This window comes from Pangasianodon hypophthalmus, chromosome 22, assembly GCF_027358585.1.
Source record: "Pangasianodon hypophthalmus isolate fPanHyp1 chromosome 22, fPanHyp1.pri, whole genome shotgun sequence".
NCBI lineage: Eukaryota > Metazoa > Chordata > Actinopteri > Siluriformes > Pangasiidae > Pangasianodon > Pangasianodon hypophthalmus.
The window spans coordinates 5,722,969-5,750,037 of NC_069731.1; the positions used below are offsets into that span (position 1 = coordinate 5,722,969).

At 39.9% G+C, this 27,069-nt stretch overlaps 2 protein-coding genes across 6 annotated transcripts; both read right to left on the reverse strand.

The window, feature by feature from the left end:
* Nucleotides 1-469: 469 nt before the first annotated feature.
* LOC113532914 (zinc fingers and homeoboxes protein 1) lies at nt 470-8,242 on the reverse strand. 4 transcript variants are annotated; one of them, XM_026924632.3, is made up of 3 exons: nt 8,065-8,242; nt 5,757-6,018; nt 470-5,183 (listed from the first exon to the last, which is right to left on the reverse strand). In XM_026924632.3, exons 2-3 carry the CDS (start codon nt 5,914-5,916, stop codon nt 2,878-2,880), a joined length of 2,466 nt encoding a protein of 821 aa, XP_026780433.3. In that variant the 5' UTR covers nt 5,917-6,018; nt 8,065-8,242; the 3' UTR covers nt 470-2,877. The 4 variants fall into 4 exon arrangements, with proteins under 4 accessions (XP_026780433.3, XP_026780436.3, XP_026780434.3 ...); XM_026924635.3 differs by having other exon boundaries at nt 5,757-6,021; XM_026924633.3 differs by lacking the exon at nt 8,065-8,242 and adding an exon at nt 7,571-8,055.
* A 197-nt stretch (nt 8,243-8,439) lies between these two features.
* On the reverse strand, nt 8,440-26,822 carry LOC113532747 (ATPase family AAA domain containing 2). 2 transcript variants are annotated; one of them, XM_026924319.3, is made up of 29 exons: nt 26,305-26,822; nt 24,923-25,074; nt 24,774-24,823; nt 24,340-24,496; nt 23,494-23,575; nt 23,304-23,403; nt 22,970-23,137; nt 22,280-22,391; nt 22,017-22,040; nt 21,711-21,815; nt 20,643-20,751; nt 20,444-20,559; nt 19,283-19,457; nt 18,840-18,928; nt 18,463-18,622; nt 18,099-18,189; nt 17,025-17,342; nt 16,617-16,737; nt 16,275-16,461; nt 15,464-15,649; nt 15,090-15,225; nt 14,082-14,278; nt 13,798-13,957; nt 13,549-13,671; nt 12,642-12,785; nt 12,015-12,467; nt 11,128-11,261; nt 9,988-10,116; nt 8,440-8,595 (listed from the first exon to the last, which is right to left on the reverse strand). In XM_026924319.3, the coding sequence occupies exons 1-29, from the start codon at nt 26,470-26,472 to the stop codon at nt 8,563-8,565; spliced, it is 4,179 nt and encodes a 1,392-aa protein (XP_026780120.3). In that variant the 5' UTR covers nt 26,473-26,822; the 3' UTR covers nt 8,440-8,562. The 2 variants fall into 2 exon arrangements, with proteins under 2 accessions (XP_026780120.3, XP_026780121.3); XM_026924320.3 differs by lacking the exon at nt 22,017-22,040 and having other exon boundaries at nt 26,305-26,821.
* Nucleotides 26,823-27,069: the final 247 nt, after the last annotated feature.

Sequence of the window (27,069 nt, forward strand, 5' to 3'; positions counted from 1 at the left end):
TCTGGAAATTAGTACTTTTTACGCCCCATTTTCTCCCCAATTTGGTCAACCAACGAATTCCCACCCACCACCCTGCTCTCCCCTATCATACGACCGTTACCAGCCAGGGAGGATGAAGGGTGAAGGCCTTCCTCTGAGACACACGAAGCCAGCCAGCCGCGTCTTTTCTGCTGCTCATGCTGCATCACAGGGAAGTGTAACACACTCAGAGGAACGCACTATCCACCCTCTTCCACATACATGAGCTCATAAACCCAGAAAGCACTGCCATTTTGACCCTTGGCTTCCAGCCACGAATGTCTGTGGCATTAACACAATTTGAACTTGCCATCTCCCAGTGCTTGGGTGAATGCTTTTCTGTTTCACCACTTGGGAGCAGAAATGAGTACTTTTACGTCCAAACTTTTACAGATCTGCGCAAGAGCCCTGAAATATAATTACAGTTTCTACTAGGAAAATGACACACACACGGGTTTTCATCTAAATTTATTGTCATCCTCAAACAAGTAGAAAATATATCTTCTGTCTAAATCAAGCCACAGCCTATTAAAACAGTTTTAAATTAAAAGCATTGCACAAGGCGTATGGCTCTGGAAAATAAAGCTTCTGCCACCGATTCAATTTTAAGGCTCGGTATGATTTCACAAGTTACCTCCATGATGGTGCCCGATCATATTTGTGGATCTAAATGAGCTTTACTGAGCCTTACAGTGATTCTAGTTGATCATGTGTAAATGTACTGCTGTTAACATGACTAGTGACAGATGTAAGGAGGCAACAGACATACTGCTGCACTTCACAGAACACATTCAGGAAAGAAAAAAAGCATATGCATCATTTTAAAATCTAGATGAAAGATTTTGCTTAAATTTTTTTTGTTTTGTTTTGTTTTGTTTTTATGGATAGGTTGCAGAAAGGTGTGTGACTTTTTTCAGACAATACTTATAATCGTGTATCTCTTGTCTACAATACACTACAAGTGCAGAATCACATGGAGGACACCAGGCAATAATGTTCACCAACAAGAGAACAATTCACATGGAGTTTTAGGCAAAACTCTTCTAAAAATCACACTAACAATTCAGAGCACACAAAAGGGTCACCATATGAGCACTCCACTTAGGCCAAGGAGGGATTTGTCATCATCATCATCATCATCATAAATACAAACTTATAAAATTGCTTAAAACGACTTATAAAATGCAACCATAAAACGTATGTACAAAATGAGCAATCTTTTTTCCTCATCCTCTCAACAGCTGCAGCATGCAATATTATAAGAGGGGACAGTTTTTCAAAAAAAAAAAAAAAAAAAAAAATCCAGGGTACAGAAATCATTAATGTCTTTTTCCCAGAAAATCAAACTGACCAAAAAATATTAGTTATTATTAAAAAGTGGGGCCCTTATCTATATAACAGATGCCTTAGGGTTTCAAATGTGAAGCAAAGCCCCCTTTCCCCATTAACCCTCATGTTCTGTTCAGTGTAACAAGGAATTTTGATTTTATATAGCAAAACAATCCATTTTTGCAAAGGGATGCATCATATTAAATATATATTATTAGAAATATACTCAAAATTTATGCACATGGACACTTAAAACCCCTAAAAGCATCCAGGTAAGAGATGAAGGAACCATAACTAACTAAAATCACATTTGATTTTTGATATTTATAAAAATATTACATTTAACACTTTAACGCCAGCTGGTTTTTCCCAGGCTAAATAGACCTGAATAGAATCTATGTAATATAAATATTTCTTTAAAAAAGGCTGTTCATTAGAGAAACTGAGGCAAGAAGGAGATCAGTTCAACTTTCAACTTAGAAATTTTAAATAGGTCAAACAGAACATAAGGGTTAAGCTTCAGGTACACATGAGAAATACAAACGACCATTTGTTAAGAATTGGCAAACCACAAATAAAAAAAAGGGCTTTAAAAGAGTCCGGTTTAAACGGTGCATGAGGAAAAAACACAGTCCCACTCCTTTGTACAGGCACTGATAACAGTCCGCTAACAGTCTTCTGCAGCCGTTCTCCATCATCTCAGACTCCCAAGGAGAAACTCGAAATCCTACGAAAGTCGACCAACATGACACCAGAGCACCTCCTGGTAATCAGAGCTACAGATCTTCACTGGTTGTGCTGTATTCGTTTTCATATAACACTCAGTAGATCAATAAGTGAAGTTGAATATGTTTTGCCTACTGCTATTGTAGAATAAATTCCAACAGATTTCATACAAGACATATTTTCATACTTGATGCCATTAGATGGCTTAAGAGGCAGGGTTTTTTAAACACCAACAAAAAGTGCCCAAATTTTTGTGCATGTCTCTCTCTCTCTCTCTCTCTCTCTCTCTCTAGATACATACACACATACTTTCTTGATTAGCTATTTTCTTTCACAAAACCGGGAACCGTAACATTCAGAAAAAGTAACTTTGGCACCATGGATCCTCCTTGTGGCAAAGGGAGGATTGTTTTTTTTCCTTAAAAAAAAAAAGATTCTGCCCATATCCTGAAATAAAAGGTCTTCTTCCTTTTTTTTTTTTTTTAATTATAGTCAAATTGCACATTTGAAGGTACAGACTAGCTGGGCCAGGATTCTTCATTTTGTGTGCAATACTGTTCATAGATGAACAGAGCTGAGAGATAACTTGAGTTTGTGAAAGAGATCTTAAATTCGACAGAACCAGGCTTTTCAATTCGTGTCTGCAAATTTCATTAAACAAACACTAACAGTAAGCTTGAATAAGAAAGTGAGAAACGTAAAAGCGGCGCAAGCAGGATTAGTCAATAAGTTGTAACTGGATCCTCACAGTCACTCTCTTTTTCACAAACCTTGATTATTTCCGAAGGCAAATGAGCTGATGAATCAGTGTTCCTCAGACCCTGACAAGGTTTTTCTAACGCTTTGTGGGGGCTCCCAGGAATCACTATCATCAGTATCCTCATCATCCTCGTCATCATCATCGCAATCATCATCACCAGCGGCTGAGGGCCCTTGCTCTTCAACCGTCATCTCGTTCTCCCCCTCTGACTCCTCCTCTTCTTGCTCATTACCCGTGTTATCTTCAAAAGGATCTGCGCCCATATCCACCTTCCTGCCAACCTCCGCAAACCACTCCCTGACCTGCTCGTAACTCATGTTCGACTTCGCTACCAGCTCGTCCAGATCTTGCTCGTTCAAAAACTTGTGCTTCAAGTAGTATTCCTTAAGAAACTCTTTCCCTGTCTTGAACTTCATTGGTGGGGACTTCTCTGAACCTGTTGATTTTCTGGCTCTCCTGCTGCGGGACCTCCCCCAGCCACGGTTTCGAATCCTCCTTTTCCTGCCCTTGTTGCCATTCAGACCCTCTAAGTTGCCACTCTGATAATAGAAGTACCACTTAAGATTGCCGTTCTTCCAGGCATATCTGGTATCCCCAAACCAGTTGACAATGTAAGACCGGGGAAGCCCACTTTCCTCGGCTAGCTGGTCATATTCTTCGGCAGATGGCCACTGAGTGCGTACAAAGGCACTCTTGAGGACATGAAGCTGTTCCGGAGTTTTCTTCGTGATCTTTTCCTTGGGCAACTTTTTTCCTCCAGGTGGACTCTGGTTACCTTTACTCTGAGAGGGCTTACCATCCATCTCATCTGTCTTTTGTTCAGATGACTCGGTGACAGGAGTTTTCCTCTTCTCTGTGAACCAAGCATCAATCTCCCGCCTGGTGAGCTTTGTTTCGGCCCTCAGGCGACTCAGTTCTTCATCCGTGGGGGTGTCACATTTTTGATAGCTCTCCTCTAGAATCACCAACTGCTCTGGAGTCTTCTCCTTAAACTTCTGCAGAGTGAAGTCTGGAAATGGGTTCCAGGTCTTGCGGGTCTCCTTCTCTTTGACAGGTGATGGTGTAGGGGATTGAGGGGTCTCATCACTAGAGTCAATAACAATGGTGGCACTACTGTTGTTGGCCCTGGAGCTGTCATGGGGTACGCTGAAGTGGTTGTTTTTGGAATTGCGTTGATTATAGCGGGTATCGCTGAACCACTTCTTGATCTCGCCTTTGGTGAGGTTGGTCAGCTTCATCAGCCTGGCGATTTCGGCATCACTGGCAAAGTGGTTTTTCATGTAGCTGGCTTTCAGCTCAGCCAGCTGCTCCTTTGACTTCTTTGGGCGCAGGCCAAAGTGATCAGCGTTGAGGGCAGAGCTCTCCTGAGGAGTCAGCGATGGTGGCTGGACCGTTGTGGCTCTTTTTGTTTCACTAACGGCAGAGGTGGTCTGACTAGTCGTGATCTTAGATGCCTGGCTCTGACTTGGCATTCCTGCAACAGTCAGTGTGATAGGGGTGGTGCCTGGCAAGCTGTTTGCAGTGCCAACCTGCGTCAGAACCAGGCCTGGCTGGCCCACGATTTGGCAAGTCTGAAGGATCGACTGGAGACCATTAGTGGCAGAGAGATGGTGAGCTGGAATGACTGTAATGGTCTGGGGCACCGTGTGGACCGTGCCATTAAATTGTTTCCTTCGAGCCTCTTCAACTTCCTCTGGCGTCCAGCTCACACCGTGCTTCAAACGCTGAGCAGAGAACCAGATCTTTATTTGCTCCTCTGAGAACTTGGTCTGGGTTGCCAGGCCCATAATCTCAGACACAGATGGGTAAGGGAACTTCTTGTACGTGTTCACCAGCAGTGCATTCGTGTCCATGGCCGCATTGTAGGTCGGAATGCTGCTCACTGGAATCAGGAGCTGAGCCTGAGCACTCTGCTGGGCCTGCAAGGCTGACAGGACCTGGGCAAGGCCAGCAGGAAGGACTGTAGCAGGGTTCACAACTGGCTTCTTTTGCTCTGCAGGAGATGGATTGGGAATGCCAACAAACATGCCAGGTTTCGTGGAATCACCAAGAATTGGGTTTGTCATGTCTGCTGTAATGGAGGATGCTTCCATTGACTCTGGATCCCCTTCGCTTTCAATTAATGAATCGCCCTCTTCTGCCCCTTTGAGAGACACGGCTATTCTTTTGGGTTCAGGCTTCTTTTTCATGATAGGAGTTTTGCTGAGAGAAATCCCAGTGACGGAAGGGTCTTCGCTGTCCTCTGTCTCAGCCTGAACATTTCCTTCAGCAGTCAGATCTGTGACTGACTGCTCTACAGCAGTTTGACTTGGGCGTTTTCCTGCAGCATGGCTTAAACTGTCTTCATGCTCTGAGAATAGGAAACAACATTTTCAGTCTTTGCATGACAACTACAGAATAAACTCTGTGGCAGTATTATTAAGTAAATGTATGCTGTAGCTAAATTCACCTGCCATTTATTCAGGTACATCTACTATAGAAGCGCATTTTTGTGATATTAATTGTGGCAGCCTTCATGCTGCAAAGCACATTCCAGCCAATCAATCAATAAACAGAGACCTGACTAGGTGTTATTTTGGTGGTGAACCATTTCCACAGCAGTTCTCCTGATGCCTGGCATTGCCAGAAGAACAGTCTGCCAACCAAAAGACTCCAGCCAACAGCATGCTGGTAGAGGATGACCAATACACACTGTTCAAGGACAAAATTAACCATTATGAAAATGAGCTTTTCTTAGAATGGGCCATCACCCAAATAATATCTGGTCAGCGGTGACTATGGTGGTTCCTTTCCATAGATAGGCTATTCAGTAGTTGTTTGTCTACAAAGTGCACCCATATGATAGATGTACCTGGTAAAAATTATGAGTGCATACTTTTGAAACTGGTTCCCAGGTTCTTGACTCCAGGATACCAACTCTCACCTCCTTCACTGTCCAAAGGAACCACTATGCCTTCTGTAGGGCCTTCAGCAGTGTTTTCGACTCCTTCTTCCCCTGCAAGGGTCTCCATATCCAGATCCTGCTCCACTACATCTGATGGAAGCACCATGCAGGGGGTGGTGGACTTCCTTCGGCTCGACATTGTGTCTGTAGCACCAGATAGGCTTTGAGATGGCAAAGACTCTCTGAAGCGGCAAGAAACTGTATTCACATGCTAAAAGTTTGGCCCACTCCAATATGACATCTGCTGAAGAAAAAAATCAGATAAACATCACATTTGAAATACTTAAATTTTAGTTAGTAAGCTAAATCCATCATGAACAATTAGCATATTAATCTTTATAATTAACATGTTTTCTTCAATCATGTCTAAGATTTACTGTGTAGTATTGACTTTTTAGTTTAAACTTCTTTCTTTGACATGGTCTATGGTTTTCTACATTACCCACAAAGCCGTTTGATAGTGGCGCCAGTTGGATTTAGCACTCACTTCATCTCTACCTAAAGAGAGCGATGCAGCAGCACTTTAGCCCTTTAGTCTGTCCAGCTCTCTCACCTCCTCGTCATCTGTACACTCTGCTCAAACAAGTCAGCTTCCAAAGCTTCAACTTTTATGCTAAACCCCGCAACACCACTGAGCTCGTCATCTCGCAGATCGCTAACTAGCCAGGTCCAAGGCTCTGTCATAACTTGCCTTCAAGTCCTGCCAGAAATATCGTAAACACCAGGTGAATGCACATGAACGTCTCCTCAATGTCATACATACAACTCAGGAACTTGTATTTTTCTATGAACCCCACCTTTCCGGATTAGGGGCGTGTCAATAACAAAAAAAGTCATGATGGCCCCCAATATGAATGTGGCACCTGAAGCAGATGGCAAGATTTACCTGGTAACTTTGCATGTTAACTGTTCAGCTCTTTATTTTCTTTCAGTAAGGAAAATTAAAAACAAAAATAAATACATAAATAAAAACAGAAGCTGTTTCCTCACAACCAAAACCACCCGATCGCAAACCATGTCATAATCACCACCTCTGACCTCTTACGCAAGAACTCCAGAGGAGGACTTGAAGGCAGCATCAGCGTAACTATGTCGTATAGTTGCATTGCATTCTGGACCTTTAAGTCACTACTTCTGTGCTGGACTTCTCTGTACTATGATGCTGATCACAAATTGTGATCGAGAAAAGAAGCTCTTGCTTGTTCGTTTTTAGGAGCAGCAAAATCTGCCCATCATGCACATTATAACCTGGTAGCAATGTCTCCCTGTGACATCAGCACGGGACACAACCCCACTTCCCACAGGAATAAACAAAGATAAAACAAGGAGAACAAATTATCACTAGAATTACTAACAACATCACAAATAATATAAATATAATTAATGTGTTTCAGGGTGGAGTTGTCCTTAAACTGTGTTATAAACAGGTAAGCAACTACTTGTCTTTCACATCATATCTATTTAAATGAACCTGAATTTATTTAGGTTATATAGAAGAAATGTAATAGTATAGAGTTTTTTTTTTTTTTAAAGAAAGAAAGAAAAGAAAAGAAAGTGCGGGAAACCAGAGCCAAAATGAACCTGAAAAACCAGCCTGTATGTTATGGAAATATTACAGGTCGTTACTTCTTCCACTCGTTCACACAGCAGTGCGTTATTAGCCGTTATAAGTGATGTATAACGCTTGCAGGTAAGTGGCTAAAACTTGGATTTAGATATTGTGTTTTGAGACAGTTAGCCTCTGGCTGTCATTCAGGACTGAACACGAGGATGCTAAGCTGCTGTAAACTCACCGGGGAGACCTCTCGCTGTTCAGCACAAGCCCAAGGGGTTTTTTTTTGAGAATGCTAAAAGCTAGCCCGCTTCGCTTCACTGGTTCAGACTGCAGTAATGAAGCTAACTAAGCTTAAGCTAAGCTAACTAGCTGCTCCTCGGCGGCGGGGTCAGCGCTTTTCTACGGTCGCAGTCTAAAACGCTGGATGTTAGCTATGCGATAGATGCAGGGCGACACGAAATACAATTCCGTAGCACGCCTTGATGTCTGTTCATCTGCAACCGAGTGTACAAACCCTAACAAAAGCACACCATTTGATAATCAAACGCGGCGATAATTTGAGCCTCATTTTAATGCCAGTTTTTTTTAATAATCAGGCGTCTCCGCTGTCAGTGTTACGTGTTTACGTCATCGCCAGGCGACTCCCCGCCGCGACTTCAAAAAAGGTCATAAAACGTTCAAAGTTTTTTGCAAATCAACATGCAAACAGAAGGAAAAAACACGTTAAGTAACCTGCTGGGGTCCGGTCATGCACAGCACCGCGTCCAGACGGAGTCAATCGGCTGCTGAAAACTTCCGAGGTTTACCCACGTAACCGACCAATGAGACCCACAGCGGTCACGTGACTCGCTGCGTCTGGAAACCAGCACACGGAATTTCCCCATCACAGCAAACACCCGCTTTGTCTTTCATTTTTATGATCCATGATACGCTTAGAGATAAATCACCCACAGAGAAAGTTTTCAAACAGCATCAGTAAAACGACTCAATTATTACCAAGTGCAGACCAGACACACACACACACACACACACACACTCCCACAGTGTGAAAGGGTACAATAATTGCATGCATATGGATATGTTGAAGAAAACCACAAGACAGAAAAATGCTGACAAAAATTTTAATATAACAGGAATATATAAGAAATATACATCACTCAGGTTTTTAATCACTGTAGTAAAATATAATTTAGAACTATGCAGGAATATTAGTTGCACTGTTTAAGTAAACTATGAAAACTCCTCCACTTCCTTTGCCATCTCCTGTAAAGAAATAAAACAGGATGATAATTAGTTCAGTTTTACAGTTATGAAATATCGCATGAGCAAGAGTGCTGTTTGTTTAATGAAAATCGGCTCAGCTGTGATTCGGCCGTATGGCCTCGTACCGTAGGTAATCACATGCATACTGATATTCAGTACAACAGCACGAGTGCGAGTGTAATACTGCTTTCATATAACAGTTCACCAAATTAATATTGAGTAACTGACATTTCAGACACAATATGGCCAAATATTTTGTTTATTTTTGCTCCATCAAAAGAACTCATTTCCAAAGAAGCCACAGCCGGATAGTATTGCATGTTGCGACGCCAACGCGCAGACTGACTGACAGCCCGTAGTAAGTGTAGTAACAGTATCTGTGTAACGAACTATTGCTAAAATCGGAATGTTATGCTGCGAACACAGACAAGTGGAGTGACACACAGTGAAGTGCTATACCACTGTTATACTAAATATCAGCACTTTTGGAACGCCACTTGTCCAATCAAATTAATGGATCAGAACTAACTCGTATAAACAGCATTTAACACATTTCAATAAAATAAACACTAGTGTATACATGTCTGTGCAATTCTTTGCATTTAAAACATGCAGACTTGCCAAGAATAAGGAATAATGTGTAGTCTCATGAAAAGGGGTGAAGTTGGAGCAGGAGTTTAAAAAAGTACATTTTCAATATAGTCCATTATAGAAATCTCCTGTTTAATGTCCTTCTGAGAAACTGAGACATGGTTCCACACAGCTGAACTTTTTCACTGTTGACTTGCATCTTAAAATGTTTGAATGATTCTGTGTTTAGAAACCAAACAGCATTTTTTTGTTCACTTTCTAATTATCATTACCACTGCTTGTGAAATGTTTGAGAAACTTTATTGTAGGCCTATTTAATCCTTTTTTTTTTCCTGTCAATATTTTTTTATGCAAAAAAGTTTGAGCAAACATTTACATTAGCTGAAATTTTGGTGCATCTGTAAAAGCTTATCTATATTTATAAGATTTATATAAGTTGAACATACATTCATAGATTTTATTTCACATGAATGAACTCAAACCATTCTCAATCAACACGTCCTTCAAATGAAATTCGAGAGGAGATTACCAGCCAAATGACCAGTGTGAGATGGAGGGAAAGGGACAGGACTTTCAGGGGTGTCGGGTAATATGAGATTAAAAACATCTACATAAATCTTTTTTTTTTTTTTTTTGGTTGGTGAAGAAGACTGCTTCTTTGATGTATTTATGTATCCTATAGTTTTCCCATGTTAAAATGCAGAGCTCCTATGTGAACTGTGTCATGGCATATGTAAAAAATCTTCTATACAAGAAAAGAAAAAGGCAGACTCGATCAGTTTTTAAAATCACACGCCATACCTGTACAAGTGCAGTCTTGTCGTGGTTTTTCCTGTGTCTGTAGATGCTCTGGCACAAACGAGCGTAAAGCTTCTCTAGACGGTCAACCTCGTAACCCTCAGTCTTGACAACCACTTTCTGCAAAAGATCCTGAGAACAAAATACAATGTGTTACTTTCAACAGTTCACTAACGAAATGCTGGAGACACAAGAGATCAAATACTGCTCCTGATTATTACCATTTTACTAGAACACTCCCTGTGCTCTATATATAGGAATATCTTGCATTAAAATATTTCTGGTTAATTAGTTGGAATAAATGAGAATCATGCATTTTTCAAATTCCTGGTTTTGACTTACTGGTTTTTGATTTACATTATTTATAAATCACAAAGACAACAGTTGACCAATTTGCTGTACAAAGATAAATATATATAACAAACATGAAGTTGAAATATCCAACATGCCTCAGCGACCAATTTACATATAATTAAAAGCCAGAGATAAGAAATGTGTTTTTAACTGAGTTTTAAAAACAGATAAAGTTGAAGCTGCTCTGACATGCAGAGGTAAACTGTTCAAAAGCTTAGGGCCAGCTTCCTAAAGGCACGGTCACCCCTATGCTTAAATCTGGACCTGGCAACAGTTAAGAGCAGCTGATCAGAAGACCCAAGAGACCTTTATTTAGGAGCACTTGTTTCACTCATCGCTTTCTAGTCCAGCAAAAGTACAGGAATCATAACGTCAATCAGATAACTGAAAATAGCAAGCGGTACTTCCAAAAACAAGTTTGCAAAAAGGGGAAAAAAGTGGATGAGGATGATAAAATGTTACTGGACCAAGTTAGGAAACTACAACAATCTGAATGTGATCTTGTCCTGTTTTTTTTACAGTCAGTTTTAAACACATCTGAAAAATGCAAACGCTGTCACAGAACATCATTTTCTGTACTCAGTGTGTCCACTAAACAAACATGTATTTTGTTCTGAATGTTTGTACAAATTATTGATTACGCAGCCAGTGTGGAATGGCCCTAAGGCAGTATTCTTAGGTCTGTTCTTCCTACAACTATCTCACTCTTAATGGTGGAAATTGTTGGAATCTAAGCCCTGCAACACTTATATCTGGCCCTCTAATAAGGGCTCCTTATTAAGGGTTCACCTTTAGCTTGTTGTGATCCACAATGAGTGGCTGGCTCGTCTGCTCCAGGATCTTCATGGCAGTGTTCACACTGAGCAGCTTCTGCTGCTGAGCCTGCAACTTTAAGCCTCTGGTCATACGTCTCATCCCTTTCTCTAAAAAATAAATATATACACCAGCATCAACACAATCATTCATGTGATTGTACTTGTTTAGTAAATAGTACAAAATAACGTGCCTTGCTAAAAGTGTACATTCTCCCCTATTATGTGAATGAATAATAATTACATCACAGCGCTGTCAAATTGTTGCCTGATTGGTCAGAAGGTCTTAATTTTCTATAACAGCAGCTCTGACTGCAAAGTCACATAAATCTCTGGTTTATATAAAAGCACTTGTTCTAATACATTATCATTTCTATAATAACTGACAAAGGGACTTGTATTGTGCGCATGTGCCATATAAACTGATTTAAAAAAAACAAACAAAAAAAAAAAAGTGTGTAACTGTTAATAAATTTTGCATGAGATGTTTATTTGGCCGTTTGTGTAGGAGTCTCCAGTGTCAGTGCTTTGATTTCAGTCTTCAAGAAGTAGTTTGCGCTTTCTGGTTTCTCAGTGCCATGACAAGCTGCATTTTTGTTTTATTAACATCAAGAGAGAAGTTAATTACAGGACTGTTTATAGCTGCTATAAAAAAAAGCAATGCAATTGATAACAGGAGCTAACTTGTCTTGAGGATGTTCCACAACATTAAATAAACTGATAAAAATGGCTGTGGTATAAGAGGAATAAAACACTTCAGGACCTTGTGTTATTGGAAAATAACACAAGGCGGTAACCGTAACTCTACTTCATCACACCATTATTTCCTATAACAGCACGCCCCCAAGATACGATATGACTCACCTATCCCTGCATCTTCCTCTGCACTAGGCTCCACCCTCTTATCACTTGTGTGTTCCATTGGTTGGACCTCACCATTGTTTCCACTCTCTCCATCCAGAATTCCAGGAGAAGATTTTCCATTCTGCATCCCATCCACAGAGGAATCGGTGCAATCTCCTTCCGCACTGCTGATGTGTCCGTTGTGGCTGTGCACAGCTTCCAGGTTTTCGCTCCTGTCCTCTGTCGAAGTAGGACCATTCTCCTTGTTGTCCACATCCATCTGTTCAGACTCATTTACATCTTGCTCTGCTTCTACCCTCTCTGCTGTTTTTCCCTCATCTTCATCCTCGTCATCGTCTTCACCTTCATCTGACTCGGCTCCATTTGAGTCTTTCGTGTGTGACTGTGTGGACTTCTTACGGCGCATAAGCCCATTGCTCCAGAGCCTCCTGCGCCTCCTTTTCTTCTGTACAGCTATAAAGAAGCAAAAATATTTCTTCTTCAGCATGTATAACAAAATTCTGAAATACTATTACAGAAATGAAGAATGGATAATAGTGAACATGAGATTCAACACTTAAGCCACATTCAGGAAGTGATAAAAATGCAGGAGCTGCCAACTGATATAACATGCTGAGAGCCCATTACCTGGTTGTTTTGGTGTAGTCACTGTTGTTGTAACAGGGGCCACATCTTTGGAAGGGCCACTCTCACTAGTCTTTGGCTCCGATGATGCCGGAACTTTTGGCAGAACATGGTAATACGAAGGCGTAAACCTGGATGATGTACAGCCTGAAAATGAACATTAGGTTAATCCCAGAGTCCATCCAAGACAACATTCAATTTTAAAGCTACATTTAAAATTAGTCTACAAAAAAATAAATAAAATAAAAAATAAAGTTGCACGAGGGGAGAAAACATCCTCTAAAACCTGATGCACATGATGAGCTGCTGTGAGTCACCCTGACGAATCCTGTAATATTAATTCTCAGTAATTCACAGTAAGGATGATAAGTACACAGTAATTCAGAGCGGTTGGATTTGAATTGAATGCCATAATGCCAGCTCAGATACATCCTACATCATCAGAATACCGAATTTCCGCAAATGTCTGATGCGACTTGACAGGGAACCGCACGCACCCTAAAAGTGAAGCCCTTCCAAGTCAACTGTCTTTGAGCCAGATAGCTCATGATAACCAGACTCAAAGCCGCATAGAGCCTCACGGACAACCTGTAAGCTCACTGCACAGACCACGAGCAGCACACCGACAGATCATAACAGCTGGCTTGCTACTCTTTGCTTTTGCTGCTGTGTTCTGATCTCGGACAGCAAACCCAGTTAGGCTTCTAAACTGAACGACTGAGTCTGTGATTCACAAACAAACACAAGATATGATTATATATTACATTTAGGAGTGTATCCCAAACCACATACTGCTCTACTAAGTAGTATGCCAGTACAGCTTTAGTGTCTTTATTATTTAGGCATTCTATTTAGTGCAAGACAACAAAGACAAAGAAATGATCTGTGACTGTAATAAATAAATCAGAACCTCGTTTCAGGCGGGACTCCTTGATCTCAACACAAATCTTTTCAAAGTTTTCGTCCAGTTCATCTTTGATGATGGCATGAACAGTGTCCTTGAGTGTGCAGGCACGATGTCTGATCAGGCGATCTGAAACAAACAAACCAAAAAACAAACCAAATCTTTGTAACACTGAACAATATATTTTTTGTGAAACTGTAGGTCTTTGCAACTAAGCTTTATTCACTGGCGTTCTTTCTTTCATTTCTACTTCACCTGAGGGATCGGTGTCTGGATTATACTCCAAAGCATTCTTCCAGATCAGGTCCACATCGTAAAGGTAGTCTTTCACAGTGACATATTTGTGTAGGTCGATTTTGCTGAGGACTGTGGACAGGTCCATGGGCTGCTTAATGACTGTAGTGTAATCGGGAACCTGGAGATTCCAAGGAGCAAAAGGACAAGATTTGTGGACTTGAATATTATCATCTAGCTAAAATACTCTAACTAAAACACAGTGACAGTAATAAAACACACGTTTTATTAATGTGAACACTGACCTCCTCAGTGTCCACTGGCTTTGTGAAGGCCTTGAAGCGCTTGTCCTGAGCGAGTCTGTTAGTGACATCACGCAGGAAGAGGCGGAGTTCCCTGAGTGTGTCCTCTTCCTGTTCCTCTAATTTCTGCTGCTCTTGCTCAGACAGCTGGCGAGGAGCAGGTGGAGGGGCCACTGGGAGAACTTCCAGAGCCTGGAGAACTGAGGAGAACATACATTTACAATTAATCTGGAACTCGTTAAAAATGCTTTTATCTCATGCAAACTGAATTCATATGACCTCTATTACTCCTTTCCACTGACAAGGTCCTGCATTATGTAAATCAGATGTTGAATGTTCCTAATACACAGAGTAGTTAAGTAATCAACACCAGTGCATGGCTGAGAAAGATTTACCTCTCACTGAGATCTTTTACTATATAAATTCAAATTTGGGTGACAAATTAAAGGGGGGGGGAAAAAAAAAGATCAGTTTTATTGTGAGATGTATTTTTTGCCATAGTTAGGGTCCACGTAGTCACAGGGCACGAGGGCTCACTGAACGATTTGATAAGGATGAAAATGATGTAAATCATCATGATGTAAATGTTTACAGTCACCAGATCTCAACCCAACTGAACCCCAATTGGAGACTTCGGAGTGACATGTTAGACAGCACACTCCATTATCATCATCAAAACACTAGTTGAGTGAATATCTTTTGTAAGAATGTGAGCGTGTTCATCCCTCCAGTATGGGTCCAGACACTTGTAGAATCTCTGTCAAGGAGTGCTGATGCTGTTCTGGCGACTTGTGGTGGTCCTGCACCTTACTAAGCTGGCATGTATGTAGTTATACATAAAGATATATTCCCAGACAGCTCTTTTTTTTACAGGCAAAGCATGGAACAGTTCCAGATTAGGCATGAGCCATTAATCAGTGAGAAAAAAATTATTTGAACTACTTTAATTTATTTAATGAACCTTTTAACTGTATAAACATTGTTTTGATTGACTAACTTGATAACACATACCTGCTTCTCTTTTAGATAGTGGAGCTTTGGCAGCTTGGTTCAGAATGAGATCCTCAAAGAATTTGTGCCTCTCCTCTTTAGTGGGAAGCGGGACATTGAACACCTCTCCGTACTCAATACGAAACAGATCCTGCACCTACAGTAATGCAACAAACAAACAAAAAAGCAAATACAGTGGTAAGAAATTTCCAGGTCCAACATCCTACAATAATATTCTTCTTTAGAAATGTATTATCTACATTTACCAGTCAATCCAGAGGTGCCAGTGTTGCCAACTAGAAAATCCTCGCAGGCATTTTAACACAAAAAAATCCTAGCAATTGGTGGGTGAGGCAGCTGCAGTGGTGTGAGCTCTGGTAGAAGGTCATACGTACCTCTGTGTAGAGGCTGTGATACGGCAGGCTGCACGTGGCGAGGAGGAGAATGGGCGAGAAGGATGGGATGTCCTGCAGGAGGCTGAGGAAGGTGGCCCTGAGTGCAGAGCTCACCGTGTCCCACCAGCGCTGCATGTGTGGTATGTACAGAATGCTTGGAGCTGTTCTCTTAGCCTCGCAGAACAGCTGGATGAGGATAAAACACATAAATGATACAATCAGAAACCACTGAGCTACATTTCTCATAATAATCAGCATGGTACGTTGAGTCATTCTGGACACGTTTACTGATAGCAACATCTGTTTGGCACCATGGTGCTTTTGGGAAACTTGGACAAGAGCAGACGTTAATCACGATGTCCAACACTTGATCATATGGCAAAAATAGCATCAGAATATTTCCTACATGACATGCATCACAAATGCCAGCAAAACAGTAGTGCTGCATTTAACAAAACTTGTTTCTATTTAATATTTACAAATATAAACTATATAACACATAGCAAGAGGTAAAATGAAGCACTGATAAAATAAATGTCAAAGCATGCTACTAAAGCTACATGTCTGTATCAGGTACCAGTTTTAATTTGTCCAACATAAAACTGATAATAGATAAACTTAACCATGCAAATAAATAGACAAACAGATAGATAAATAGACATACAGACAGACAGTTAGACAAATACACCTACCCAAGCAGCCGAAGCTGTATGTAATCTACTGCAATATATCAGATTATTAAAGGGACAGGCACAGTTTGATTGGTCAGAAGGATAGCATTATTGGACAGTGGAGTGTGTATATGATGTACCTGTGCACACGCCTCCTCTGGGCTGGTAGTGCTGACCCCGAAAAGCACCGCCATGTCCAGTGTGTAGACAGTAAACTTCTCCAGGGTATGCAGCATTGCAGGGGCCAGGTGTGTGCTCTGCCCTGAGCCCAAATTCCCACAGAGCAGCAGCCGGGGCCTAAACGTGGTTGGCTCCTGGATAGCACTCCTGCATCATACAAACACAATCAAAAAGCATGAACTCTACTGACTAGTCTAACAACACTTAAGAGATACTTAACAGATAACTTAATAGATACTTTCTAATTTCTGTTCATTAGAAAGTATCTCTTAAGTTATATTAAACTGTTGTTGAACACTGACTTGGTTAAATGGAGAAAGGAGCCAGTTGGGCCCGTATTAGTCTGGGCAGGATTACTAGTGCACATAGCAGAGGCATCATCATCACTGTGCAGCAATTCGTCTAAAACGCCACCCGCACAATCTACAGCAAAAAATAGACAAGCAATTACTGACAATCTTTGTCTGAGCATTATACCACAAAATTAAAACAAAATATGGATAACCATTTATTTTTAAGTGCCCAATAAGTAAGAAATAAAACACTTAGGCATGTACTGTTATAGGACTATATAGGACTATAGATTAGATAATTAATTTATCATATATGTTGAGTATTCCTTAATGAAAGGCCATGTAAAATGTCCATATAAATAAACCCAAGGTCCATTCAGGAGAGCATAGGTGACAATCATCAATTATTTAACATACTGTTGTTGTCCTTCTTCTTCTTGACGCCCTGTTCCACATGAGGGAAAACCTTCTGCAGGGCCTTCATGGCATCACTGAGTGTGTTAGCCAGCAGGGGCTGAATGACAGGTGTCAGGGCTTTGGCCGGGGACGCCACAGCCCGCTGGGATGCAGGCACAATCTTCCTCATGGCAGACAGGAAGTCACGACCTTGCACGCTGATAGATGCGACATCCAAAAGGAGCTTCTGCGAGGAGCTATAGATCTGGGGGTAGCGGCGGCGCAGGGCACAGAGGGCTGCTTCCGCACACACTGCTTTAATGTCTGCGCCGCAGTAACCTGTGAGAGGCACAAATTGGAGATGATTTTCTATGATAATCATCTACTAATTATTTGAATATGTTTATAGTTCTGTTGAATTCTTGATTCTGATTGGGCAGCAGGTGTTGATTATTGTTCTATAAAGCAGCAGCTCTGACAATGTTTACTATACAAAACAGACTAAAAATGGGCTCGGAAGGAAAAAAGTAAAATTGTACATATGGTGAAGTGTACTCTAAGGAGACAATTGTGTAACATTTATGGAAGGAGTCTGGAGTGTCAGCACTTTAACAGTGAGAGGTGTATTTTTTTAATTTTATTAACTTTTAAAAAACTTTTGTTGTTACATTTAATGTTTCACAACATTAAATGTTGTGAATGTATGTTTCACAACATTAAATGTAACAACAAATGGATAAAAATATGACTTGTCAGTCTTTAAGAAATAAATTGTAGTCATTGCCAAATTGCAGTGGTATAAGATGAATCAATCAGGTATGTGCAGATACCGAAAAATAATCAACTTTGGGCTGGTAACAGTCAGGCTTCATGTGAAGCCGCATCACACCGTAGATTATTTTCCTCTATCAGCACGCAAGTGTTTTATTCCTAACTTAACTGCCATTTGATTGCTTGCGAAACACTAGTATCAGAATAAAAAGGGTTTTCAAAGACCCAGTGGTTTGTTTTGGAAAGCAGCACACGTGACATTTGGTATTTGAGACATGTTGGACAGATGCCTTGTAATGTAAGGAGAGGCTGTAGAAGACTTACCAACACACTTGTCAGCTAGTTCCTCAAGGAATGCATCTGATGGCTGCGGATCCCACTGTCGTGTGTGAATCTTTAAAATGTCTTTACGAGCCTTAAAAAAAATTATACTTTAGTTTTAGACTTTCTATCAGCAGATAACTAATGATACTGTAGCTACTAAAGGTCATAGTGTCCAAATTACTTAAACTATTAAAATAGCATCAACTCTTTATCAAAGTATTTTAACAATTAAAACACGGTGTAAAATTATACAGTGTTAGATGTGTTTCTTTCATGCCAAAGAAAGTATTAAAATTGACAACATCATTACAAAGTTTCTGATGCCCTGACAACATCATTACAAAGTTTCCGCTTTCTGACACACCTCTCTGTCTGGAAGGCTGAACAGAAACTCCCTGTCGAAGCGTCCGGGCCGTCTGAGCGCAGGATCTATGGAGTCCAGCCGGTTAGTGGCTCCAATCACGACCACCTCACCACGACTGTCCAGTCCGTCCATTAAAGCCAGCAGAGTGGACACGATGGAGCTGTTGCCAAAGGGTCACAATAATGAACGTATACATAATAAACATATACATACCCTGGAGTGCTTGAAAATCAGATGGAGAAAATTTATACAGTGAGACAATCGAACATCAATTAATTCACTTTATGTCAGTTTAATTCAAATATATAAATAAACAAATAAATAGAAATGTAGAAGTGTTGAAATGTTGAATAAATAAAATGAAAAGTGAAACATACCTGTGGATCTGATCTTGCCTACTAGAACGAACAGGTGCAATCCCATCAATTTCATCAAAGAATATAATAGATGGACGCATCTGATATGCCTTCAAATCCAAGACAGAAAAACTCGTGTTACAGTAGATTAAACTAGTAGCTGAAAAATCTATTTACAAAAAAAAAAAAAAAACAACTTTGCACTGTAGTAAAATCACAAAGGACAAAAAAGCAGCAGAGCTCACAATATGGACAGAAATAATATACTGCAATTATTTTATGCTTTGCAGAATATTAAAAATAACCTAAACACATGATGCTTCTTTAAACATAAAAATTGACCAATATTCATAATACTGCTGATCAACACCCAAAGAAAAATCTGGAACCAAACCCAGTATGGTCAATATAGTGATAACTATTAACTAATCATGTATCATGCAAACAAATTAAAAAGTATGTACCTGGTCGAAGAGGAGTCGGAGCTGTCTTTCCGATTCTCCCACCCATTTGCTGAGGCAGTCAGCTCCCTTCCTCATAAAGAAGGCCACCTTTTTCTCCCCCTGACTGCACTCGTTGGCCAGCGCTCGTGCCACCAGAGTCTTCCCAGTGCCCGGAGGACCATAGAACAGGCAGCCTCTGCAAGTGCATTATATAAAATAACGTGAGAAAAGTGTCTATAAATAACACCTATCAAGCTAACCATTTGGTAATAAGACACATGGTTTATCCTTCCACTGTTTCAGGCAACTATTCAATTTGCATACCAGAAAACCTGGAGATAAAAACAGCTAGGCACTGCTTAAAGGTTTGGTATGTGGCTGAGATAGAGAAGTTGGCATACAAATAAAGAGAACATGTGAAAGAGTAAAGAAATGTTTGTTCCAGTCCCTTCATGGCTACTTTACCAGATAATGCACTACTAACCCTATAGTATATTTAGAACAGTTTTATGCACTTTCAGGTGCAGGCCATTTGTGTTCGTCTGTCGTGCAAACTGTCAAGAGAATGGTCAGGAACTCTATCTGGAGATCACCCGTTCAGGAAAAGATATAATGCATTGCAAACCCATTTGACTCAACCAAACAACTATATAAATATCACTTAAGTACTTCATAAATGCCAAAATACATCTGTAAAGCTCACCATTTCCCTAATAACATCCTTTGTTCTTAAATTCTTTATATTGTACCAGTTTTTATTTATTGGCTGCAATCCATTCAGAGGACCCCTTTTGCAGGATTGCAGTAATCTATTGTTAATTTTCAACCTAGAGATAGTTTTGTGCTTTTTTTTTTTGGGTGAGATGTGAGGTATGGAATGGACCATGTCATGCCATGTTTACTAGTCGGACAATAATGTGCTTAAAATACATGAAAGTTTTAGAAAATAGCTATTCTTTTTTCCCCCCAACTTAAATTCTTTAGCAAAGGTACCATCCCACAGACTTTAATTCCAGCTATACGCAAGCTCCATTTGCTCTAATAGTCAGAATAATGACACTTATACCCCCGCTTATAAATATCTAAATTCATTAAACTCAGTGCCCCTGAGAGAGTGTCTGGGGAGGCATCTTGCCATAATAGAATAACACACATTTATTTCTGTAATGTAAAGTGCATTACCTTGGAGGCTGAATCTTAAACCTCTCAAAGACCTCAGGGTAGAGCAAAGGAAAGACCACCATCTCCTTTAGAGCAGAGATGTGTCTATTCAAACCACCAATACTGTCAAAGCGCACCTAGACCCAGGTAAAATCAACAATTAGCTAAAGAGATCTGGTTTCTTTCAAACAATATGCAAAAAAGACAAAAATACACAAACCGTCTGGTCAATCTGCATTGGATCAACATCTGCAAGACTTGCTCCGATCTTAATTCGGTCCTTGTGGATTCCCAAAAGATCCTCTTTCCGGAAGTTCATTGGCAGACATCTACAGGACAAATCTAAACCTTTAAACACTTTACCTAAAGCTGAACTGTATGTAAATATATAGTTGTAGTAAACACTCCAGCACAGTACAAAAGTTTCCAAAGAACCAAAACATTTTGTTCTTCACCTGATGGGAAACAAAGCTCAACTTTTATTCTACAAAGTTTTAAAGTTCTGAAATTATAAATGAATATTGAGGATTTTCCTCAATTAGTTGATTCATACATTAGAGAAAATGTTACTAATGATAAGTGAGTGCTTGTGGGGATTTATTTGTTGTGGCCAAAGTATCGTTTTGGTTTTGGTACTGGTATCAGAATTCTGGTATTGTGACTACCCAAAAACAGAATTTTATGTAAGGAATCACACACAAAGGATCATGATGTAATACAAAAATATCTGAAAAATAACCATTTATTACTAGCCTTAGATTAATGTGAAGTGTCCACCATACATATCCCATGTACGAGATGTTACTATACATAGAATAACGTATTAGATTTATATTAACACACTAGTTCTATCATTTATGTTACATCTACTATCACAACCATGTACCATCACATTTACTTAATCATAGCTGTTATAAATTGTTCAGTGGACATGACAATGTTAAATGTAACTATAAACAGATAAAAGGTTGTGGACTTGTGGGATAAGAGGAATAAAACACAATGGAACATGCTGTTATGGGAAAATAATCAACTTCAGGTTTGTAACACTTATTATCTCTGCTTTGCATCAGACTGAATCATACCACCACCTTGTTGATTCTTTACCTATAACAGCATGCCAAGTCATGTTATATGCATGTTAAAGTGAAAGTGCATGTTATATTATTTTTAAATTTGGGGCAAAGTTTCTGTCAGGATGATTTGTTAAGTTCTCAGAAAACCAGTCCATGCTGTCTTTCACTAAACAACAGCCTACACAGGGATTTCATTAGTGAGAGACTTTTACCTGTTTGTTGACCTGTTCCGACTCTTACTCCTCCGCCTCTCAAATTTCTCATCATCTGATGAAGACGAGGAGGTTGAGTCGCTACTGTGGATGGCATGTCTTCGTCTGAAGGAGGAAGAACATTCAAAAAACATGTAACAAAACAGATACTAAAGTGATCAGTGATATATGAATTTCCATGACCAAATATGACCCAACACCAAACGTGACGCATAAATAAAACACACCCAAATCTGCTTAATCCGTCTCTTAGACCAAAGTGCTTGCAAAGAACTGGCTGCTGTGCCTTATTAAACTTAATCTTACCCATCAGGTTCAATTCTCCCAAAACTGCAGTCAAAGAAGCAGACAAAAACAGACTAAGGAAGAAAAAGTGGAACTAAATATTAAACTAAGGTTCATGATCCGGTGTGGCCACTCCTCACCTGTAGCCCAGAGGATTAAGATTCCAATCTTAGCATTTACAATTAGAATTTTTCACTGAGTCATACAATCGTTAGATCATCCCTAAGCTAGAAAACATGAATGTAGAAAGAAAAAGAAAGAAAGGAAAAAAAAGCAATGGTGACCTGCTACTTCTGCGTCTGCTGTATGGACTGCATGGCGCTGTGGAGCTGAACGAATACCTCCGCCTGGTTGGGGTTGAGTGCCGGCGGAAAAATATACTCTGCTTCCTCGGCTCTGTAGATTGAAAATAAATAAATAAATGAACAAACAAACAAGACAGCATAAACCGGTAAGACCAAATGGCTTCCAAGTATTTCAAGCAGTGGAATGAAAAAAATTGCAGTGTTTTCTTCAATAATGTATCTTCCAAACTTTTTAAAAATCTTTTTCTTGAAACAGTTCAGGCTGGTGGTGGTGTTGTAATGGTGTGGGGAATGTTTTCCTGGCATATATATTGGGCCCTTTATTACCAATCTTTTGAATGCCACAAGCTAAGAGTATTGTTACTGACTATGTGCATCTCTTTACTGCCACAATTTACACATCTTATAATGGCTTCTTTTAGATGACAATGCTGTAAGGCATCTCAAACTGGTTCCAGGAACATGATTTATACAGTGGCCTCCCCAGTAACCACATCTAAATCCAAAAGAGCACCTTTGGGATGTGGTACTTGAATGTGAGTGTGCAGCTGACAAATCTGCATCATCATGTCAACATGGACCAGAATCTCAGAGGAATGTTTCCAATCCCTTGTGGAATCCAGAGCATGAAGACCTGAGGCTGTTCTGAGAGTGTATCTTAATACTGACCCTCGAGAGGAGCTTGGTAGCGTACAACAGCTTTTCTCTGTCTGAATTCGTAGCGTTTCTGATTATCTTCTTCCTCTTCGTCGTCATCATCGTCACCTTCGTCATTGTCCTCCTCTTCTTCTCCAGTGCCTTCTCCATCTTCATTTTCATCCTCTTGATCAGTGTATTCTAGAAATGTTTGTAATTTATGGTTAATTTGTGTAACTTTTGGAAAACATTACTACAAGAGGATTTTCAGTATAAGTTTGGTTTAAAAGTGAAACTGAAATGAACATTTCCTGGCACAATATGTCTCTATCAATCACCAACATCTTCATCTTTAATGAATTATTACCATCATGGCCGTTCTCTTGCTCATCAGCACTCTCCTCGTCTGTTCTCTCAGAGGACCTTGTGGTTCTCTTTCTCTTGGATCCAGAGTACATTCTAAGATCCTACATGTTAGGGAAAATAAAAATGCGGTCAGGAGCTGTGTGTGTGTATGTATTCTGTACTTATCGCAGTACTGCCAAAAAGGAGCTCACCTCCTTTTTAGAGTCTCTGCTTCCCAGTCTTCGGCGCATTTTCTGCATGTCGTCCATTTTCTGAAGAACAGCTTCTGCAGTGCTGGAGGGAAAAACATCTTTAAGAACAAACACTCAGCTACCCATAATGCATCTGCAATCCAAAATGCACTTTTTTGCTCAGATCAACTCAGTGCACTATGTAAGGAATGAAACACTTGGCAACATGCTGTTATAGGAAAATAATCAACGACAGGTGACCTGACATGAAGCAGAATTTCTGTTACCACCTTAAGTTGATAATTTTCATATAACCTAAAGTGTATTATTCCTTTTATAGCACAGCAATTTTTATGTACTAAAGAATGGCACATCACACTTTTTATCCATTTATAGGTACATAGTTAGTTCCTATTATCACTTACTGTATAAACAGTCTAGCTATAAACAGTCGTTCCCTCACTAGTCTCTTTTTTTATTCTCTTTCTTGAAGTTAAGCAGACAAAAAAAAAAAAAAAACAAAAAAAAAAAACAGACGCAGTTCTTCACGTTAACGAGAAACCGCAACGTGCAAACTCCAATCCTGAAAACTCTTCCAAAAACAAAACAAAAACAAACAAACAAACAAAAGTCCCTGTGTCAGTTGTTACTATAGAAAGGATACTGTTTTAGAACAAGCGCATTAATTTAAACCTGGATTTTGCCTTGCAGTCGGCACTACAGTGCTTCTGTTATAGAAAATTAATCAACACCTTCTGACCAATCAGATCAGAGAATTCAACAGCACTGTGGTATAAAACTTTTAATATAAGCTATGTCATAGAGAACTTTGCATTATTTCTTATTTATTTGTAAATAACAACATACTTAGTGATGAGCCGGTCATAGAGGACAGATTGATCCCTGGCGTCAAACTTGTATCTTGTGATTCTGGAGCTGCGTCTCACGTTGCAGTCCACCTTTCTCTCTCGTAATCGCGCACGAAGATTTTTTGAGGCTGCTGCCCCATCAATCTCATCTTCAACTGTGAGGGGAAAAAAAAAAAAAAAAAAAAGACACTTTGAGAAAGTGCATGTTTTAACATAACATTAAGCATGTTATTTTCAGACACTGTACTTGACTTGTACATTGTTTAAAATAACCGTATCATTAGTTCTGAGCCCTACCACAATTACTCATTAATTAGCACAAAACATTGCAAAATACCTAGTATTTATGTGAAGAAATATAATCTATCTTCCATATGCATGAAATTGTAAAAAAATAAATAAATAAAAATAAAAATCTAGTCTGACGCCCACCGTGAATCTCGTCACCGGACTTCTCATCTTTTTGCAATCTTGGAGATTTCCTATTAAAAATACATAAACATATAAATGTACCATTTCAATAACATGCACTATGTAATTCGATAAGAAATTACATTCTCAGATTTGGAGAGAAACAATACCTTAAATGCTTCATGCTTTTCTCATCCTTCTGAGGAGAGCTGTTCGGTTTGTTACTCACATCGGCGAAAGAAACAGCATGTTTGTCTGATTTGGCTCTGGTCTTCATGCCGCCTCTCTCCATGCTGTTTTTTTCTTTAGCAGACAAATAACCCTAAGAACGAACATTCATCAGTGCGTTATATAAACATAGCGTGAATTTTAGTTCTTCTTCTACGTCAGAGTTTCTTCAGTGTCTGTAGCTGCATTAGTGAATAACATATTGACTGCATGTTGAGAGAATGTACACTAGTTCTATCTCCTCACTTTATTTCTGCCAAAGCAACAACTAGCCATGCTAACAGAGGTGTCATTAGTGCGATGCCCACTGCTGCTGAAATGTCTCGCAAAATAATTCTTCTTCTTTTTATTTATTTTTTTTGGCTCGATGAGCCACCATTCTTCGCAGCCACTTTCAGCTTATAATGAGACACACACTATATATAATACATACATACACACACACAGGGATGTGCAAAGAGACTCTTGGATTATTTCATAATAAATATTTTAAACCATAACATCCCTACTCATCACTTAATTGGTGCAACATTTTTTTAACTTAATAAAGTTTGTGGTATAATTATATATTTAATTTGTATTATAAACTTATTTCTGCTTGTTTTTGGGGAGAACTTGTGAAAAAATAGTTTTTAGACAACAGCATGGAGTGTCACTTTCAGTTTGAATTATTTAGTTACTTATTTGTGTTATTTTACTTATGAATGAGCTTTGTATTTATAAAATTTTAAAAGATGTAATTTAGCACTAATTTGAATTTTTGGTGTTCAAGAAGTTCAGACTTCGTGTGTTTGTTTTTCCCCTCTCACTTTGGTTTTATTGAATTATTTCGTTTTGGTATCGAGAACCGCGACAGCTGGTATTGGTATCGAAGTCCACCTTTCTGGTATCGCGCCACCCTCAGCCCTGTACAGCAGCAGCAGCGCTTCAGAGCCCACAGCCGTCTGTTTACATTTCAAACTCTAACCACATTACTGATTACATTTCAGTCAGGAAGACGCCTTTTCTCCCACAACGTGATGTTTTCTGTCAACTTAAAGACATTCAAATGATAAAATCAACTGATATATTGCCAAAAAGACACTACAAACTGATAAACACCGAGACAGATTTGCTGTAATCAGGTAAACCAGCACTGAGGCAGCTAGCAAGGGAAGTTGACAAATGAACACATTTGCACATTGGCTAATTCATTAGCCGCTAGCGCCTTACTAGCCGGCTAAGTTAGCTAGCTGCTGATTAAATTTGTCAGGACGTCGATAAATAAAAGCGTAAAGTTTGAGAAAAGCCCAGACCCTCTCCCAGGGCTGAGTGAGAAACTCACATTAGTGGGGCTGTTCTCGGCGCTGCTGTAGCTGTCATCCAGGCCCTTCTGCAGGCGCGCGGACTTTTTCTGCGCGCGCCGCAGCGACAGAAACTCGGTGCTCGTGTCCATGTCAGAGTCCCGCTTCGGCGGCTCGGCGCCTGAACTGCTGCTGCGTAGCATCACCATCTTATCCCTCACAGTCTAAACCAGCTCATTTACTGACAAACCGACCTTATTCGGTAGCTAGAACCATATCACTGAACCCAACCGAATCGGTGACTGAGACTACGTCTATGTCTGAAAATAGGTCTATAAAATAACACCCGTTTTCCTCTTGATTTCTGGCGCCATAAACGTCACCGAGAGCCTGATGACGACCTGAACGCGGAATGTGCTCTCGAGACGAAAAGTAGATCCGACCAATAACCCACCGCGAACTCCTCATACACCTTATTATCATATATTCCCAAAGTTAAGTCGTAAAAATTGAGTAATAGTAGCGTAGAGTAAACGTGAAGGTTTGTTTACTCTGCTTTTTAAACATGTTATGCCGCACTAATCGGTTTTGGGAAGCTTGCGTAGGGATCTTATTTCAAAAGTAGAGCCGGTTGTGTTTTTGGCGCGCCACACGTTCAGCCGCGCTCTGTGTTCTGATTGGCTAAAGCAGGCCACGCCCACTGACAGACACTGACTACAAAACAAACCAGACAGGGACAGGAAACTACATGTCCATTTCACAGAATAAAAAGATGAAAGGAATAAGTAATATCTCGTATTACAATT

Coding starts and splice junctions, on each gene's coding strand:
- LOC113532747 (XM_026924319.3), bottom strand. CDS start 26,472: ATGGTGATGCTACGCAGCAGCAGTTCAGGCGCCGAGCCGCCGAAGCGG. Junction 16,738..17,024: donor GAAGAAGAAGGACAACAACA/GTATGTTAAATA, acceptor TTTTTGCTGTAG/ATTGTGCGGGTGGCGTTTTA. Junction 13,672..13,797: donor TCCAGACACCGATCCCTCAG/GTGAAGTAGAAA, acceptor TGTTTGTTTCAG/ATCGCCTGATCAGACATCGT.
- LOC113532914 (XM_026924632.3), bottom strand. CDS start 5,916: ATGTCGAGCCGAAGGAAGTCCACCACCCCCTGCATGGTGCTTCCATCA. Junction 5,184..5,756: donor TCCTTTGGACAGTGAAGGAG/GTGAGAGTTGGT, acceptor TCCTATTCTCAG/AGCATGAAGACAGTTTAAGC.